Genomic DNA, 21,264 nt, shown 5'->3' on the forward strand with positions numbered 1-21,264 from the left:
AAAAAAAAAAAAAGGAAAAATGTTAAGCGAACCTCTTTTCAATAAGAATTAAAAATTAAATGCGCCCATATCATTTTGTAAGTTGGGTTCTCGTTTCGCTTTTGATGGTTGGAAACCAAACGAAATAAGTCGGCTCGTCCAAAAAAAAAAAATAATAATAAATAAATAAATAAAGTGGATATTGAAAAACTTGTAGTTTCTATAAACAAAGTAAGAAAATAATTAAATTGCACTAAAAAAATATAAACAAATTCATTTATCACTCAAAAGGGATTTACATTTCTTGTTAACCCTCCATTTAAGTTAGTGAAAAATCCCATTAGTCCCGTCCGGTAAGGTAAATAGGACTTCCGGCGACCCTCTTCTTTGGCTTTACTTTTTAAATACATCTCATGTGCCGACAACGGTGCCGTTTTATTCTTCTTACTGTTCTTCACCTTCCCGTTGACTTTCGCCGTCGCAGTCGCCGTGGCCATCTTCGCCATGGACGGCGGCGGAGTATTGCTATCCCTCAAGAAAACAAAGGCGTCCCTTCCATCACTGTTACTTCTCCCCATGGAATCCTTGAAACGCCATGTCTTCGAGAACCCAGTTGAGTTACTCTTCGTGCACACCTCCGGCGAAAACACCTCCTCCACCACCTTGACGTCGTCATTTTCCGACGAGGATGACGTCATCCCATCTCTCCTTTCAACAAAAACCTTATTCACTGCTGGCCGCACAGGCAAATCCTCATATAAAATCTTCGTATCTTGATTGAACAATGGAAAAAGAGGCTTGATTTGACCATTAATGAATGCATCTTCAGCTGCTATTGGTGATATATTCACTCCACACGTAAAAGAAAATTCCTCCTCCTCGTCTTCTTCGTCGTCCTCGTCTGAATATGAACTAAGCTTCATCTTACTATAAAAATCGTGACTCATATCTGTAAAATCTTGAACTGAGTTTTGGTTTTCTTCAAGATTTGTCTCCATATTTGGAAGAATTTGTATGCGAAGAAGGGATTTAATTGAATGAAAGGATGAGCTGAATGAGGGCGGTTGATAAATTAGGTTCGGTCTAGAAACAAGAACTATTTATTGTGTTGGTGTACATCTGTTAGTATTAAACAAATGTTTAATAATAAAAACAATTGATTTTGTGGGCGGCTGTTGAATTGAATGGGGCAGAAGAAAACAAGAATATGAAAGGGGGAGGAAGTGAAAAGGGATTGCGAGTCACGTTTTACGAATTGGCTGGGAAATTGCAAAGAAATAGCTTGTTGGAAAGTTTTTTTGATTTGTGTTTGTAATTAGTACTAAACCACGTGCGTAAATTAATGTTCATGAATTTTAGTACTGAATGATTTGGTTAGGTTTGTCACGTAATAGGGTTGACACTAGAATATACACATAACATTTTTCGTCTTTTTTATTTTAACTATTATTCATTACACTTCATATATTTAGGCGTTGGTGGTAGTAGAAATATCTTGGCCCTACTACGTTTACTCGACTTTTCGGATTGATTTGATTTGAAAACAGAGAAAATGATGAATCTAGTCTAGGTATCTTGGTGAAGTAGGGGGTGCAAAGGTTGAAAATTTTCAAATGTGTGATTAATTAAGATCTGAATAAAAAAGGGAAGTATTGTGTTTACACAATGGTTTACACATAATATTACACTCTCCTCATGTGAAGGGAGGCTCACTTACAATAATATATTCGTGACCCCCTCACATTGAGGGGGGTTTAACTCATTATGTACACCATGATGTGTACACATAGTATTTCTCAAATAAAAAATAGATAAATAGGATAAAGAGAATCCAAAATAATTGTTTACCCCTCGTGTTGATCATTTGAAATCGAGCACCGATACATTAATCACTCAAGTATCCTGTCGAGATTCTGATGGTGTGAAGAGGACGGTCGCCAATATCATCATGGACTAATATTCAGCGTTTGAGCCTAAGTTGTTTTGTTGAAAGGTTTAAATTGATGGATCTGGGCTGCACCCCCTTCAACTTGGGGGACACTACGTTGCCAGGGTAATGATCCGTTTTAGTTCAGGTGCTCCCTTAGGAGGCAAGTTCGATGTGTCCTAAATGTGGAAGCAAAACCATTTTTACTTCCAACCGAGTTTGACAAGGTCAAAAATTTGTGACATCAGTATCGATAGTCGATTGTTCCAAACCATCAATAGGTTAAGTCCGTGACTAGATGCTGCCCTCCTATTTCTTGTGACATATCAATCCTTTGATCAAAGTTTTTCTACTCATCAAATTTTGGGTGTGACAATACAGGTTGTTAGATATCTTGTCGAATCCTAGGAGGACTATTCTTTTAATTTGTATGCTCGTTTTCTTTTCTCATATGTGCTTTCAAGAATTCTATTATTCTTAAATTATGATATTACTATAATGGTTAGAATCATGAGTTGTGTCAAGTTATATGAACGTGATTATGTTTTGATGAGGGCACGTGCCCTTAACTCTAGTAGATGAGGATTTTCAAAACATCTTCAAAACTTATGTCTCCAAAATTTGGGCGAACTAATTTCAAATCTTTAGTTTTCAATATGAATAAATTTCAATGCTTCAAAATACTATAAATATGAGAAAATTGATTACTTGTCAGAAAAATCACACGGATGTGTTAATTAAACAAACTGAAGGATTAGAAAAATAGCGTATATGTAAACTATGTAGATAACAATAAATTAAACAATAAACAAATTAATGAAGCTAACAAAGAGAGACTTCTTGTGAGTGAAGTTTCGTGTTCTTTAGAAAATAAAAATAAAATAACGGGAATAAATATTGACACCTAGTAGTTTAGTTATGAGAAATGTTTAATTACTTTAAATATGTGATTAATATTTGATGTGACATCTTGGGTTATGTTTTTATTCCTTCTACTTAGAGGTGGGCGCGGGTCGGTTCGGTTCGATTCTTTTTAGAACGAAATTGAACCAAAATTTTCGGGTATTTAGTAAATGGAATCGTCGGGTCCAAATATAATTATGGAACCGTTCGGGTTCGGTTCCGTTCAGTTCAATTCGGTTCCGTTTGATTCTGTACTATAATTAAATTTTTTAACATTTATAACAATATTATATAAATACAACTAATGATACATTCAATGATTTTGGAATGCCATAGACTAGTAGACTACCTTATTCAAATGATTGCTACGGTCAAAGTTTCGGTCGACGGAAGTCGCAGCTTCGATCGGAGGTCGCAGCATCGACCGACGATTGTATAGGTTTTGAAATGTCAGCGAAGCTAGGAGAGTGAGTGCGAGAGTCGAGATAACGTCATGCACTTTAGTGTAGGTGTTAAGAGTTATTTAGTGGATTAGATCTTATTAGGCTAAGAAATGAAACAATAAAATGGGTAATGGGGCCAAAAATTAAAAAATTAGAAATGAAACAAATTATTAGGCCAAAAATTTGAATTTAGAAATTTTTAATTTATTAATTTGTTTAGAAAAAATTAAAATTAAAATTAAAATAATTTTATTTACTCAATATAAAAAAAATTAGAATGATTCGGATCTTATTCGTTTTTTCGGTTCTTGGTCTAGAACCGAGAACCGAATCGTACCCGTCGGTTCTCAATTCAGATACCCGTTCGGGTATATAATTTGACAATAACCGTTAGGTACGGTTCAGTTCGGTTCGGGTTCGATTCGGTTCGAGAGATTTGTCCAACCCTACTTCTACTACTGCAAAGGTCCCTCACAACAGGGAGTCCATCATTTTTTAATTCGACGTGAGCCCTACATTGTGAGGGGTCTGTACGCATACAGATAGCAAAATTCTTATTCCTTTTGAACAGCTCTAATTTTGAGGAAATGAATTAAATTATTTATAAGTTTTTATTTTTGACTTAGTCATATATATCTTGAAATAAAAGTTACTTGTTTTCGATTATTATTCAATAATTAATTTTCAAGGCACTCTTTTGAACGGGACTTCCATTATGCGTACCAATTCATTTTCCTTTTTTTCTTTTTCTTTCCTTTTGTGTGTGTAAAGTGGAAGTTTACTTACTTTAACTTTAACTTATATTGAATGAGACTCTTTTTTTTCATCTCGTGTTCAAGATAATACTCGAATGTTGATGGATACCTAATATCATTATAACATGATGCATTTTTTTAAGTTTTGTATTTCATTTTATTGTTTCTTCACAACCTTAATTTGTGTTTAACAAGCAAAATCTCTAATAATGGTTGACTTGACTTAGTCCAATGAGGAAACCATTACACGCGTTATCTTTACACAATAAGGTGAAAATGACTTCTAATTCTCTAAATGTATGTTTCCTAATGAACATAAGATAAAACGATGTTTAAAAATAAAAATAAACTAAAATTTTATTCATTCTAAATTCAAATGATTTAAAAGTCTAATTGTAGACATGTTATCATAATTTGGACACAAAAATAAGTTGCTTTTCTTACTTGGAGTGCAGATGAGATAATTAGGAGAAACTTAATTATTATTTTGGTGTAATTGAGAGAGAGAGAGAGAGAGAGAGAGAGAGAGAGAATGAAAAGAATTGAGCTTGCATTTGGATTTAATCATTTTGTACATTAACACAATAAATTACTAAAATTAAGTACTAAATTTGAAATTTCTACATGATCCTATATAAATCTCGAACAAGTATATTTATAATTTATTTCGAATCTTCGATTAAAGTATTGTATGTATTAATTTAGGTTAATAGGATTTAAGACTAGGTAAAAGATAAGGTGCTGATTATTTTTAGATTCTTTTATCCATAGTTTATACTAATCTATGGACACTTATATTATCTTAATTGAATAGAACTTTTAAGTCTAGACTTTTAAATGGAAAATTAGGATCATTACCCTTAAAAAAATAAAATATTAGATTAATACCCTTAAAAATTAACTACAACTACAAATTCTCGTATTAGTTGCGCCCAAATTAATTTTATCACTTTTTTAAACTTCTGTCACTTTACGTTGAATAGTCTTTCTTTTCTCTTTTTACAAGATTAAGAGTTAATCATACCACGTGAATACAAATTTAAAGTGGCGTGATATGTACTTTTTATGAAAAATATGATACCTTTTTTTTTTTTAAAACAAAAAACAACATTTACATTTTAACAAAGGTTATTGTATGTGCAATCTATCAAAATAACATTTTCACTCATTTTGTTACTTTTATATTTGTTGTCTTATTCTCAATTGCCTCCATAACAATTGAAGATATTAGTTTTATCCATATCTCCAACAAGAATATAAAAGAAATAGTATGTGAAACTTTTAAAAAAAATAAAAAACAAAAAAAAGTGACAGAGCATGTCACTTTAATTTCTAGCAATTTATCTCATGCACAAAAAAATAAATAAAATGTTAGGTCATGTCACTTTCTAATCTTAAAAAAAAAAAAATTTGAATTCATATTCATATTGAAATTTTCACACACACACTTTCATTGATCTTAAAGAATTCAAATAAGATATGACCGTGACATTTTCAGAAAAAAAGTGACAAGGATTGTCATTTTCAAGTTTTAGTATCTTAATACATATGCAAAAATACAAGGATTAAACTACTTGTACATACTTGATGTACATTAAGTTTGATATAAGTGTTGACACCATTTGGGCCATTGATTATTAGTGTTATGAAGCTCAATGTGTAAAAATATGTGGAAATTACATAAATTAATACATTTAGAGATTCCATTTCATAAATCATATACAAGGTTTAGCCTTTCAAAAATCAGATTTTTTTATTAATTAATATATTTAAAAATTAATTAATTAAATTTTTGATAATTAAACATCCCCCACCTTCCAAAACCTAATTTTCTATCCATATTCTCTCTCTCTACCAAAATCTCTCTATTCCGACCGATCGGTTGATCAACAGCGCAAAACCACACACTGTGTGTGACGCTTCTTGCAGCGAATTCGCGGGAAGGTGGTGGCCAAGCGACAAGTCATGTGAAGATGTTTTGCCACTTTTAGATCGTCACCGGCTAAGGCAGAAAAAGAGTAAGACTCACCATTAGTGTCGCCGACGATGCTCCATCTTAGATGTGAAGCTAGTACTAGAGAAAAGCAGCGTCGTTGCTGTTGCTACAATAGGAACACCACCCATGGTCAGATGTTGTATTGATACGGGAGAAAAATTGGGGGTTGATTTTCAGGTTTTTTGGGTGATTTCTTCCTATTCAAATCTAATCTGCTTTAGCAAGAGTTGTGTGGTTGTTTTTTTTTTGTTGATTGTTGGTGGTGAGGTAGTGGTGGCAGATTGTCGGTGGTGAGGTGGGAGTAGCAGCAATTTTGAAGTTAAAAGCACCACCCATGGTCAGATGTTGTATTGATACGGGAGAAAAATTGGGGGTTGATTTTCAGGTTTTTTGGGTGATTTCTTCCTATTCAAATCTAATCTGCTTTAGCAAGAGTTGTGTGGTTGTTGTTTTTTTGTTGATTGTTGGTGGTGAGGTAGTGGTGGCAGATTGTCGGTGGTGAGGTGGGAGTAGCAGCAATTTTGAAGTTAAAAATGAAAGTTTGTTGGAGGTGACGGCAGAGATGATATAGGCGGTGGTGGTAAGTGCTTGGTGGCAGATTTGGGGATTTTTTTTTTTTTTTTTGTAGGAGCTATGGTGGTGATGCTCGTGGTCGTGGTGTTTGAATCTAATGATGACAGAGGATATGTTAGATCTGGTGGTGGCGATGGTAGTGGTCTAACAGTAATCATGGTTTTGGTTGGGGTGAGGTGGGTTGATGTGTGGTAGGGGTGGTTTTGGTGGTCGTGGTTGTGTCGATGGTTGTGGTCACAAGTGTTGGTCACATATTATTTGATTAACTGTGACCATTAAATTGGTTAATCTGTGATCAATAAAAAATATGTGACCAACGAAAAAGATAAATTGTGACCAATGAATAATGCGTGATCTAAAAAATTAATAATTTGTGATCGAAAAATAAGTTGTGATTAAAAATTAATCCGTGACTAATTAATTTTTTTTATTTGTAATCGATGAACAAACTGTGATCTACAAATTTTTTGAATTGTGATCGTAAAATAATTTATAACATAAAATTTCTGATTTGTGATCAAAAAATAATGTGTGACTAATTAAATTGTTAATTTGTGATCAAATTGTATAAGTATGTGACTTAAATTTATTTAATTAATTAGTTAATTTAATAATAAATAAATTTTAATAAAAATTTGATTTTTGAAGTTTGAAACTTATTTTCTTAATTTTGAAATATGTCACACTTAATTTCTTACTCATGAAATTTTCCCTAAAAATATACCGCCTCACACGAATGTCAAAGTTAATGTACAACTCAAATGCACATATAGCTTGACTAAAAATACGAAGTGTTTCATTATATCACTTTTTAATGTAAAGAAAGGTTTGAGTTTGTATTCATATTTAAATTTTCACAAACATATATGTTTTTACCTACTTAATTGCTTCAAATGAATTCAAATAACATAGACTGCAAAATTTTTCCAAAAAAAGTGACAGAAAATGTCATTTTCTCGATCTCATTTTCACAACACCGTGCATGCATTAATTGAATTGATCCAAACTTGATTTTTCATATATATTAACTCAATCCAATTCAAAGGATGTCACTTTTTTCATTCTCATTTTACAAACAACTTGCATGCATCACTTAAATTGATTCTAATTTGATTTTTCATATATATTAATTCAATCTAATTCATGCAAATCTGAATTTTAATGCACAGTAACTCAAAATTATTCATTCAGATATTAAATTTCATATGCACTATAATAAAAAAAAATCTCAATAATATTAAAATCAAACAATATATGAACTAATTGAATCAAAAAACATAAACATAAAAACCTATAGATTTGAGTTGATTATTCGCAGATTTGGAGAAGAAAAGGTAGTTGACGCATTCCTTAATCTTGTTTGGGCTTGATTTGTACAATATTTCCTCTTCTGATTTTGAATTTGTTTGCTTTAGATCTTCAAAGAGCTGAAATTTTAACTTCTAATCGACCTCTCTTCTCTAACTTACAACCATAAAAATTACGGTGTAATTGAATGAATTTATTGTATTTGTCTTTTAATCAATTTTTGTAACGATTTTTCAAAATAACCCCAAAAGAAAGGATATTTGTAAAAGTATCCCACATTTAAATAGGGGTGGACATGAGGTGGTACAAATCGGATATTTTCAAGAATTGAAACTAGCTACAAATTTTTGTGTATTTTATAAATGGAACCATTCGGTTCCATGTAAATTTGTAATTATTGAAAGCGAACCGAATCGGGTTCGATTTTACCATAAAAAGTTTTTTAAATAAAAAAGGGTAATAGGAAACAATTATGTGGGCAGAATTCAACTGATTTTTTCGTAAGTTTTAAATGGGTTGTTTCAAGGTTCTTCTTTAAAAGTTAAGATAACTTCATTAATAATTTTGATTACTTGACTTATTTTTATTTCTTTAATTTAAACTAATAAACATGACAAAACTATTAACAGAAAAATATAGGGATGGACGTTGGGTTCTATTGGGTATTTCAAGAACTGGAACCACCCATTAAACGTATTTTGATAATGGAATCATTGGATTCCATGTAATTTTTGAAACTGAACTCGAATCAACATTTCCCCGTTTAACTCCAATTAGTTAGGTTTGGTCCGAATTCCACCCCTAATTCCAGAACATTTAATTTTTTATTTTTTATTTGTACAAAATTTTAATTTAAACTTATTGGCTCACAGGAGCACTACCTGGTACGATCTGACACGTGTTGGGCTTGTGTTTTGTACCTAGCCTTGAAAACTCGAGATACGTCTAGTCATCTACAAATTAAACACGAGCCAAGCCCAGTATGGGGTGAAGCCTACAAGGCCCATATAATTTTCAGCCCAATCTTTTTCATTGCAATTGATAGTATTCTGGGCCTCATAATTGGCTTCCGTGGGCCTAACCAAACTCTTGAGACCCAAAAATAAACTAATGGAAATTATATAATAGCAGGTATTTAAAGATTATAACTCAAAAATCAAGGCTGAAGTTTCATTGTTCACAAATCAGGTATTCCGAACTCTAATTATTTCATTCTACTCTCAACCACTACCCACTCCCCCTACCCCATATAATTGGTCTCACAAACCACCACCGGAAGCTATTGTTAGAGATCGCTGTCGATGATGTCTCTCAATTATTGGGAGCGTCGTCGATAATGTCCTACCTTTTCTCCTTCTCTCTACCACAACCGAGATAACTATTGTGCACGTGGAATCGGCGGTTATAGACCCAACACCCGTCTTCTCTTCTCCCTAACCTCTCCTCTCTCAACAATAGCGGCGCCATCCCTTGAAGAGAATCTCTTGCGCAACGATGTCACCACCGAAAGAGAACCGTTGCGAGTAACGGCATCTAGCCCTGGGCACAGTAGTGTTAACGATGTTGTAAGTGAGTTGTGCCCTGCTGTTTGTCTTACACACCAATAATCGTTGGTGGTTGTGGTAGGTTCAAATATGAGTGGTGGTGGTGGTGATAGTGTGCGGTTGGATGCGGTGGTGGTGTGGTGGTAGTACTACCTGTGTGCAGTGGAGTTTGACCAGTTTGTTGTGGTGCAGATGTGGTGTGTGGTGGGTTCAGATCTGGTTGGTGGTGGTGATGTAGGTGGCCGTGTTGTTGTGTTATTGTTATTGTTGGTTGTGGCAACGACAGGATGGGATGAGGAGTGTTTTGTGACCAATGATTTGTAACCAAGTATTGGTGGTGGATTGGGTGTATGTGATAAATTATTTGACTCAAAAAATTTTTACTAAAAAAGTAATCTGTAATTAACAAATTTTAAAATATGTGATCGATAGATAAACTTTGACTTATAATTTTTTGATCTCTAACCAATAAAATAAATTGTGACTTATAAAACTTTTGATCCGTGACCTCGAAATGATCTATGACCAATTAATTTGACAATATGTGATCAATAAATAAGTTATGATCTATAATTATGTACATGTGACCTTATTATATTTAATTAATAAATTTTTTTAATTAATTAGCTAATATATGATTTTTGCATTATTTATACCTAAAACTGGTTTTTGAATTCTCCATAATTAATATATGACTTGTGAATTTTTCCCAATAAACTATACCACAGCAAATCACAATTAAAAGTGGGCAAACTTCATCGATTTCGGTGAATTAGATTGAACCGATAAACTGGATTCGATTTTGACAAACGAAAAAAGAAGAATTGATACTTTTCAATTTATTTTAGTTTTTTTTTAGTTGATAAAAATATTTATTGATAGATAATGCAATTATAACTCACTCTTATTTACTTAAAAATATTGAACAATGACGAGCTCACTCGAATTAATTCAATTTCGTTGATTTCAATAGATACTACAAAAAGATATTATCCATAGTAACCAAGATAGAAAAACCAACCACTAATTAATTGCTAATACAGGTATACCCGACCCCCTGATTTGTCTAGTAAAGTAGATTTACCATATGCTGCGTATCAACCAGCTTCAAATCCTACACATTATCAGCATATCTCACCTGACCTTTGAACCCACCATTTTTAGATGGCTTTGGTCCTCTGGGATCTCCATGTGCGGCCACTTTAGCAGTAGGGATTCTTTTGTCGAACCCAAATTCTATGTCCACATCTTTGAAATTAGGTTTTTGCCTAGACTCCCATTCTTTAGGGCCAAGGTCGTGGCCTCGGACCGGCTTGGCCTTACCACGGTGACGCTCCTCCTTGCCGCTGTGGTGCTCCTTATTACGGCGGTGGTGCTTCCTGTTGCACAGCCGTCCAAACAAGCAAGCAATGGCTGATATTACGAGTACAGCGGCCAAGACAATGAAAACAGGTCCAAATGAACCATTTGAATTGGAAGAAGGCTGGTTTGTGTTAGTATTAGGATACACTTGATCAACTGGCAGTGACATTTTTAGATAAGAAGTTGAAAATTGATGACGATTTTGAGTTAATTGGCTAGAGGGTTATGTTCTTTGAGTGAAGACAAAGGAGGGTTCAAGTGAAGAAATGGAAGGGACAATAATTTAATTTCCTGATTATGAAAAATGAGAATCTAATGGTATAAGAAGGGGTTCTTGAATTCAAAAAAGAAATGCTTTCACTTTAATAAAGATATTCTTTATGTCCTTTACCGCTGCTCCTTTGAACATCAATACCTATGCAAGAGCTCCATGGAGGAGCTTTACTTTATAGTGCAATTGTTTGAATGACATGACCCTAGGGTGTTAAGTTGGTCGTCTGGCTAGAAACGAGGCAATCCGACACTTCGAGGGTTCAGGACACCGTTCTTTATCTATAGGCCATGTTAGGCTGCACAGGCTTTAGTGCTTGGGCCATTTTACAGCTAATTTGTAATACAGTCCAACCCACTATACATCTCTATCCATCGTTATTTCATGGGGTGTGTACACCGTACACCTATATGCACATGCTAATAAGAACATGAAGTCTTGCAATGTAAATTCTCATAGCAAAAAGTACAAATTCTTTTTGTGATACCATTAGAATGTGGGGACAAAAAAATATCCAAGTGTGTATATGCATGGTAGGTGTAGGAATTCGAAAAATACCGTGAAACGCTTTCCCAAGTTCACAATAAGAAAAGCCTATCTTGAGATTTAATTTGCATGATTTGGATCTTTATTTTTTGCTTTTAGCAGAGAAGAGCTCTCTTTAAGGGGCATGTAGGGTTTGATGTTGTCCAATGATCAGCCAATAAATATTTATTTATAATAAGAATCACGATTAATTATATATTTATATAATTGAGTTGGATAATTAGCACATAATATCCTTAGCTTTCACTATTATTGTGAAAAACATCCTTACCTTTCTTTTTTTTGACATTTTTACCTTTATTTCTACATTTTTGTTGCGCAAAAGGTTATTTTCATTTATTTTCACAATTAAAAGTTGTGAAACGAAAAATATACCATTGTATTTATATAAAACAAAAGGAAAAAGTATGAGCTAATTGCAACCATAGTCCAAATTTAAAAAAAAAAAGTGCAATCGAATTCCAATTTTTTTGAAAAAGTGTAAACGAGTCCCAAATAAATTAATAAATGGATAATTAGTACATAATATCCTTACCTTTCACTATTATTGTGAAAAATGTCCATACCTTTAATTTTTTGACATTTTTATCCTTCATTACCTTCGATTGCACAAACCATAATTTCTATTCATTTTCATCCAATCTATTAATAAAAAGCTGTGAAATGACAAATATATTCTTCTAAAAAAAAAAGAAAAATAAAAGTAATTTTCTCATGTGAGTGTTGGATCACAAGCTGCAAAGTCATGCATAGTTGCTGCAAATCACATTCAGCACCCTGCCTGCATTTGAATTTGCAAATTTTTTTTCTTCTTTCTTTTTTACTTCTTCTTTTTCTTTTTCTTTTCCTTTTTTTATTTTCAAAATTAAAGAGATGATAAATTGATTGAAAAAAAAAAAAGGCAAGCTAGTGGCTCGTGAGCTGATTTGAGGTTTTGGAAATGAGCCAGCTCGAGTTTGATTCGTCTCATATGTTATTGCAAGCTAGCTCACGTGGTGGACCAAGCTGAACTCTCTGGTGGACAATTCGAGCGGCTCAACTCGTCTCATTTAAGACTATATCACACATTGAGGGCTTGGATTATGGGTCTGTTTCACTTTTTTATTTTCAAAAAATAATAAAAAGTAAGTAAGAAATAAGTGGGAAAAAACATAAAATAGCCACTTAACACTAGATTACCTGTATCTATAGATCATGTTAGGCTACACATTTTGATACTCAATTAGCTTTACATTTCTACTTAATTCAATTTATGTATAGAAGAATGTATTACAACTCGATATACTTTATACTTTTATCAATCGTTACTTAGTAAGGAAATGCATGTGCAGATAAGAACATAGATGCCTTCACATGCAAATTCATAGTTAAAGAAGGTGCGGAAAAAATAAAAAATAAGTAAATGAAAGAGTGAATATGAATGTAGCTAGGTATAGAAATTCGAAAAATGTAATCTTACCCTTTCCGAGATCACAATAAGAAAAGCCTAAGTTATGATTTTGCAAGATTTGCATCTTTAATTTTTGCTTTTAGCAGAAAAGTGTCCGCTTTAACTTTTAAGGACCATTTAGGGTTTGAAATTTGTCTAATAATTAGCCAATAAATATTTGTTTATAGTCACCACAATGATTGAACATACACAAACATTTTATAATTTGAATGCCTATATTCATCTTACTTTATTCATTTATCATATCGGATCATCATTGCATTTTTAAATTAAAAAAAAAAAAAAATTTCAAAACACACACACACACACATCCTAATCAGTTGGGCGATTGCTTAATTGTGATTAAATTTATATTCTACTTCTTGTTCACATAGTTTACTCTTAATACATATAATGATTTATTTTTAAGTCTAAAATCTAAATCCATTTCTACTAATTAAATCAAAAGGGATCGTTTCAACGAACTTTTTTGCCATCCTCAATTCCATTTGGTTTCTTAACCTTTAAATAATCAAGCAATGACATATTATAATTTATGATCCCAACGAAGATCGATTCAAAATCATTTTTTAAAACACATATAAAGCAATTTGTCCTATTTTGACTAGCATTTGAGCTTTCCTTCTTTGAGTCTATATGTAAGAAATTTATAATAATTAGTAGATAGGTACCAACAATGCCCACATGGACATGATCACAATCGAAATTACACTTTTTTAATTTTTACAATTTCCTCTGTCAAACCATTTATTACTTCAACAAAGTCACAAGTACAGAAAAATTTAACAGAATTTGTACCAACAATGACGTGGAAAAATATAGTGGGCTGTTTATTATTATTATTATTATTTTTTCCAGCCTCCAATGATATCATGTCATATGTTGTTTGTAAGATTTTTCTGTCAAAAAAATCTGTATTTGTAGCATGATTCTTGTGACTTAGGTAGATGATTATAATTAAACAATATTAAAAAGGAAAATATACATTGTACAAAATATACAATTCAAATATAATATAGAGAATTAATACACACGAGAGGCGTAAAATCAAGACGACAATAAAAAAATGGAGGGATTTGAAGCAACAACAATCCAGGGATTTGGATCAAAACGCTATTAGACTCTCTAGCATCACGTTTGGAGACTTGTGGAAGATTGAAATAAATGTTAGGCTTATTATTGATCATTTTTGAAAAAACAATATAAAATTAATGGATAATTGAAATTTATAGTGGAATGCAAATGCATGAAGTACTATCGGATTTAATTAACAAGATAAACATCATCACGAGATAAAGATGAGTCCGATATTATGATGAGATTCCTACCATAACCTTTCCCTTTTACAATTTTTTTTATTTTAAATATTACAAAATGCTAATTATATTATATAGAATTGCGAAATAAGTAATTCGAGATCTCTTCTATGCTGACTTTCTCAATGCATTTCTATTGACAATGACTTTGTTATTTGATCTTTATAGATGATTAATATTTCTTAGCACAAAGATTGTGAATTATACTCATCTTTGAATTGAACTTAATCCTTTTGCGAAATTAAACTTCTTAATAGTTTTAATTAGCTCTATATTTTGGAGTTTACTCTCCCTCATGCGCTGTGCTAAACTTAACTTTCACACGTTATGTATATTCGAGTATTTGTTCTCTTGTACTTTTTCCCATATTATGTAATTAATTTACAAGAAAATAGAGACTAAAATGGACTTGAAATAATTTCTAACATTGTTGATCACGTACCTTCATATTGTGATAACAATGAAGTCATCGTGCAAAAGAATGAACTAAGGTCTCATCAATGATTCAAATTACATATATTTGAATTTTATATCATCCGTGGTCGTAAGTAATAACGAGATGTGAATATCATTATTATTGATAGACCATTACGTGTGGTATTTCTTATTTGTGAAGTAAATAGCTAATCTTACAAATTAAATTGTGGTGACACATAAATGAATACGTGGATGTTTTGTTATAGAATAAAACATTGCAGACTCATCTATATGGGTAACTATCTAAGTGTCAATGGTTAATCTCTAGCGCTCGGTAATAGGATTGGTCATTCGACTTGAGGTCATCATAGTATTTTGTATGAGGATAGGCATACTTTCGTGATATTGAATGTTGCTCTGCCAAATGTTGCTAATACAACATTGTTCGAGTATATCAAAAATCATATAAAGGTTGTAAATGATTAATAGAGGATTCATCACTCTTATATAGTAAGAAATTATGATCTACATTTTATTCAATTAAGTTGCTAGCGAAAGCATTAGCTAAGATGTACTCATAAGTCGAAAATGAGTTTTCGACTTACATTGATTAATAGTAGAATGAAGATGATCAATAATTGAGATTGACATGTATCTATATATCGTATTTGATTAGATCATATTGACGAAAATATTATAGTTTAATGGTAAACAAACAAGTTTAATTTTGTCATATTACGTGACATTTTCAGTCATATATATTGCAATGACACATTGTTAGATGTTAATCTAAGACGACGAATGTAAATTGGTGATAAATTAAAAAATGGTATTTTAATTTATCGATTTTAATTAGATCAAAATAATAATTCATATCATTAAGTATTGTGATTGAGAACCTAATGGGTCACACACAAAAGATGAATTAGAAAAAATGATATTAACCAACTAATTAATTAACAAGTATTGGAGAATTAATTAATTGGCTAGCTTATTAATAGGCCCGAATTAATTGATTAGATTAATTATTTTATGAATCAAATTTAATTAATTTGATTAATTAATATAGGTTTGGGTTAAGTTTAATAGATGGGTCAAGTCCACATGGACTTATATTAGTAGGTTGCTAGGATTTGAAAATTCATAAGAGAATACGATTCATATTCGTGTTAGCACAAGAAAAGAAAACTCTAGTTTTCTCAATCTTGTTTTCACTGTAGATTTTCATTGGAAGTTTGACTATTGGACAACTGTGGATTGCAGATCAGGTTAGAAAAAAATATACAAGTGCAGAAATGCATGTAGCTGCATATAGGTATTCGAAAAATGTAATCTTACCCTTTCCGAGTTCACAATACGAAAAGACTTAGTTTGTGATTTTGCAAAATTTGCATCTTTATTTTTTGATTTTAGCAAAAAAGTGTCCGATTTAAGGTACATTTAGGGTTTGAAGTTTATCTAATTACTAGTTTTCTACCCATGTGATGCATGGGTTACACTTTTTTGGAAGTGTTGTTAGTGTGTTCAATGTCATATGAATTTAACAATTCAAAGAAAACAAAGTTGTGCAATGTCGAAAAGTTTTTTTAGGTAGTTCATTTTTTGAATTTTTTAGTTTGTATGGTTGGAATGCTATATTATTGGCTAAATGCAATGAAATAAAGTTGTAAATAGAACATTTTTTTCTTACATTACAATAAATAATAATATGAATATAACTACTGTGTTTGTTTTATTTATCTATTAGAAGTGCGTAGAATTGAAAGCTAAAGAAAGAGTAAAATTTAATAGATTGCGGCAGTGTTCTTTCATAAAAGGACAAAAGTTCATATATATTGACAGTAAATATATAAGAAGGACACAACGGCAGATCACAATGTTTACATTCTAAAGGATAAAGAAGAAAGAAAAAAAGCTTAGAGCAACCTCTCAACCTCTTAATCTCAAAAGTAGCAAGTTATTGTTGGTAGAGTTGTAGCTAGGAGTTTTTCATTAAGGAACCGCACACATGCATTCTTACTTAATTGCCAACTACTACAAAAGTAATGTAGATGATTTCCATTTATGTTTTTTTTTCCAAGGTGGAGACATTAGTCTGGTTGTCAGTTTCATAGCCTTCTCAAGCCTTCTTCGGTTTGAAGTATGATTCAATAATTTCATCTGATGTTTGTAAGAGAGAATTTTTTGCAATTATGGATTATCTAAAGACTAAATTGTCAAGCACATTATGTCCATGTCACTTAGATTAAAAAGTAATTAATTGATTTAGAATTTAATGACAAGAATCATTTGGAAATAGTTAAACTTATGCAACCTAACAAAGGCTTTTTGAATCACCAAAAACACATCAAAATACAATCTTGCACTACTTGAAAAATTAAAATCGTTCATCAAATTATTAATAGGCATCATAAAACTTATATGGCTAAGAAAAAATATGAGGAAAATAGGGATGGAGAATGTAAAACAGAGATTGTTGATCAATATATATTTACACAAACTAGGCAAAGAGACCCCCCCCAGAACGGACCTCTAATTTTTAGAAAGAAGGTTATTTTTGTCGTCACTTCCACACAAATCTCTTCTACAACTTTTGATGGAAAAAAGGATAAGAAAAAATCAATAAAACATACCTACAAGTAGTACTAATCTAAATAACAAAGAAATTATAATAAAAATAAAAATTGTAGAGAGAAAGTGTAGAGGTAAAACGAATCTTTGAAGCCTTACGACTGATGTAAAAATGGAAATTTTTCTATTTTTGTGACAATGAACAATAGTATCGTATTACATTACAACATCCTTCATCCTCAGTATTGAAGAAATCGCTTATCTTTTCCAAGTCCACTTGTTAATTAATCAAGAATCCACTTAACAAACTAAAGAATTCCGATCAATTAATCCTTTAAAGATCCTTAATGGTAAAGCCCACTTTCTAAGTCGACGATCTTTCAACAAAATAATCTATTTTCACAATAATTGTTTGGAAAAATGGAAGTTACGTGTGAATCTATTTGAAAAAGAAGAGACTTTTAAATAATAAAGGATTTTAAGGTCTCAAAGTATTGGAATGAGAGAGAATTTCGACAAAAGAGAGAAGTTAACATGTAAGGAAGTCCCTAATTCTTATCTCTGCTTTGTACTTATTTAATATTTTATTATTATATGAAAGATATATTTTGCACTTGCTTCTCTTCCAACACACAGGTATAATAAGCTTCATAAAGCTAAAGCATTATGAAGCTTATTATACATTGTTGCTAAACTTAAACTTCATGGAAGAGTTTTCACACAAGTAATGTTTGAAAACAGAAAAAAGTTATAAGCCAAAAGCCTCACAAATTATTGTTATCAGTGCTACCGAATAAAACAAAGTTTTGGAGGTGGTTGTAATAGAATCATTTAGATGAAAAGGACAAAATGAGCAAATAAAACTTTTATGTTGTGGCATTGATGTTGTCTTCAAACTAGTATGATGATGATTAGATAAGTTTTCTTTTTGTTATGACTTGATCATCTATTAGATGATCCATTGTAATCATAAAAAGCTCCTACATCATAAAGATATTTAGAAAGAATTATTGTGAGATAAAAATATAGCAAAAAGAAAATTACATCATATTTAAACAATCATGCTGTGATAGCTTACCAAGTAGGATACCATTTCATGGATTAATTAAACGTCATATTCAATCTCATTAAGATTAAATCTCACTTCACTTACCCGCATAATATTACATGCATAATATTAGTAATAGTATAAATCAAAGAAAAATTTAATGAATTTTGTGCGGCTAGGCAGGTATTGACCAGTAATTAGGATCGATTAAATTGTCCTTTTGAAATCCATTGTAAAATAGAATACAAAAGCAACAAATGACATCATGGAAAAATAATGTTATATAATAAATGTTAGTTAAAGAATTACCTCAATGTAATATTATGTTGAAATATAAAGTTTGGACCTCTTCCAAAGTAATCATCACTAAATTAGAAAGAAATCTCCCAAAAGCAAAATATAATTTAAAAGAACAATGAAATATTTTAATGGAAAAGTCATTGTTGGTTTGAGCTATATCATATTCATTTTGTAGCTATAAACAAAAGAAAAGCTTTTCGTGAAGATATTTGATTGCTCATTTAAATTATGGTAGGCTTTTGGGAGAGTTCATTCTAAATTTAGTGGTAAATGCTTTGAAAGAGGCTCAAGCATTATTGCTAATATTTGACTCCCTAGATGTATCTGCAGAAAAAAGTGGAGACACTAAGAGTTGGAATAAATAATTTTGTATATTGTTTATAAAATTACAAATCATAAAATTATTTACTTACTTGGAATAATTTTAGCTAGAAGAATGTTAGTTTTCAAATGATGATGATGTAGTATTGCATGAAGTTCAAATGTAGGATATCAACACATAGGTTAATTATAAGTAATTAAATCATATTTCTGTTACAACCTATTTAGAATGAACACAATTTACAAATTGGATGCAATCTTGAAGTAAGAAGAACAGAAGCAAATTATAAGTCAAAATCCCAATGGATCTAGTTATATAGTGTTCATACACAAGAGAACAGAACATATGTTCCATAATAAGCAAACACGAAAGCTCGAATGAAGATGTAAAATTTATGTAAGAGTGAAACTTCCATCAGTGTGACACACTTTGTAAACCACGAACATTCAGATTTCATCGTCCATAAGTTCAAATACACATGTGTCACCTTGTTTCTCCCTCACATAATTCGCCCAACCAATGGTGAAATGCCGCACATAACCATTGGTTCTTAGATTTGTTTGTACTGACCAATTATGATGTGAACTATCATGGATTTGAACACTCTGGACAAATTTTGGTAGATATAATCGAGCGAAGGCCCCAAGTACATACTACAAAATAGAATGACAAATCTATAAGTTGTGAAATTTCGAATTAGATGAGAAAAACAAATAAGAAAATGTTTCATACGCGTAGTTCGAGAAAGATAAAGGTAGAAGAGATTCTAGTGAAAGAGAAGCTCACAATTATTCTATGACCATCGGACGTAGCCTCTAATGTTACTTGGAAAATAGGATTACCACTACGTGAAAGCTCTACCTCCAATCCCTCAGACTCATACGTCACTTCTACGTGGAATGGTCAAATATCGAAACATTGAAAGTAGAATTTTCGTTGTATTCAAAGACAATAATATAACCATCTTGCAAATTATGGTGATTAAAAAATTATGGCCATCCAGCAGCAAGATATATGTTATCATCAACTCTTTCGAGTTGTATGCTGCAGATAATTCTATCATAACCAATCAAACACACTGCATCAGTAAGGTCGTGTCCTAAGAGTTGCACAAAGTTATCGGGATCAACTATAAAAAAAATATAACTCTCGTAAGGAATATTATTTACTCTATATTTAGTTTTAGAACTTACAAAATGAATACTACGGTCCAATGAATAAATACTAACAAAGAGATCATTTTAGAACTCACCAAACGATCGTTATGGCCCAATGAACTTTTGATAATTGTAAAGAAACGGTGTGGTAGATCAACCCTGTTTGACATAATATTTATACTAAATAGACAATTGATAAATACATACGTTAAAAGTTCAACAGTAATAGAAAGTCCTTATTTGTTTAAAGAAAAAAAACAATAAAAGAGACAATTATCAACAAAATTGAAATACAATATTTTATTGAACTTATGTGCTGTATTGTCTTTTAGCATGCTATTGACTTGAAGATTGATCAATTTGACTAAAAAAGTTTATTTTCGCCTTAACTTGGCTCTAGGATATCAAGATTTTTTTACCAGTTCATAATAACTATTGCACTGTCGAGTAACTGATGCTGTGCAGTTGTTTTGCTTTTTTGGATGGTAGTACATAAAACTAATTCCATTAAAAGTTTTAAGTATTTATTTCAACCAAATAGTATTTTTCTCTGTTGAAGGCTATCTTATTCATTTAACAATTTATTGTTGAAATGTTTTAAGGACTGCATTTCTATGATACTGTTGTAATTATTCAATAGAAAAATTTTCGTTTTTATTTGCTACATTTAAATAGGTCTTAAGTTGAATAATATTAATTTTTTTTTTCTATTATTCCAATGCGAAGGATGAAGAGAAAAAAGGGAATATTTAGTCGAAAGATTATTGAATGGAAAAATTTAATATTTGGCTGATAAGTTCTTTATTTGTATTAAGAATATTAGCAAGACCTATTACGTTAAACATAAATGGTAAAAATATGGAGAAAAAACCATTAGAAGCTAATGAGAAATAGAGTTACCTCCATGAAATTTTAGTAGTAATAGATTAAGCAAATAAGGATTAAGAAAAATAGAAAGAGATAGTTAGTAATAAGTAGTAGACTCTTAATAGAAAGAGGAACAAAAAGAGAAGTAAATTAAAATGAACATTAAAAAAACATAATTTATCAAGACTCAATATATTTATTTAATAAAG

At 31.4% G+C, this 21,264-nt stretch overlaps 1 protein-coding gene across 1 annotated transcript; it reads right to left on the reverse strand.

Moving 5' to 3' along the window:
- Positions 1 to 10,365: 10,365 nt before the first annotated feature.
- On the reverse strand, positions 10,366 to 11,221 carry LOC111404894. The gene has a single exon (XM_023033624.1). The coding sequence runs from the start codon at positions 10,957 to 10,959 to the stop codon at positions 10,543 to 10,545; it is 417 nt and encodes a 138-aa protein (XP_022889392.1). The 5' UTR covers positions 10,960 to 11,221; the 3' UTR covers positions 10,366 to 10,542.
- Positions 11,222 to 21,264: the final 10,043 nt, after the last annotated feature.

This window comes from Olea europaea, chromosome 11 (genome assembly GCF_002742605.1).
Source record: "Olea europaea var. sylvestris chromosome 11, O_europaea_v1, whole genome shotgun sequence".
Classification (NCBI taxonomy): domain Eukaryota; kingdom Viridiplantae; phylum Streptophyta; class Magnoliopsida; order Lamiales; family Oleaceae; genus Olea; species Olea europaea.

Bases quoted from the DNA above. Each gene is read 5' to 3' on its own strand.
- LOC111404894 (XM_023033624.1), bottom strand. From the start codon at position 10,959: ATGTCACTGCCAGTTGATCAAGTGTATCCTAATACTAACACAAACCAG.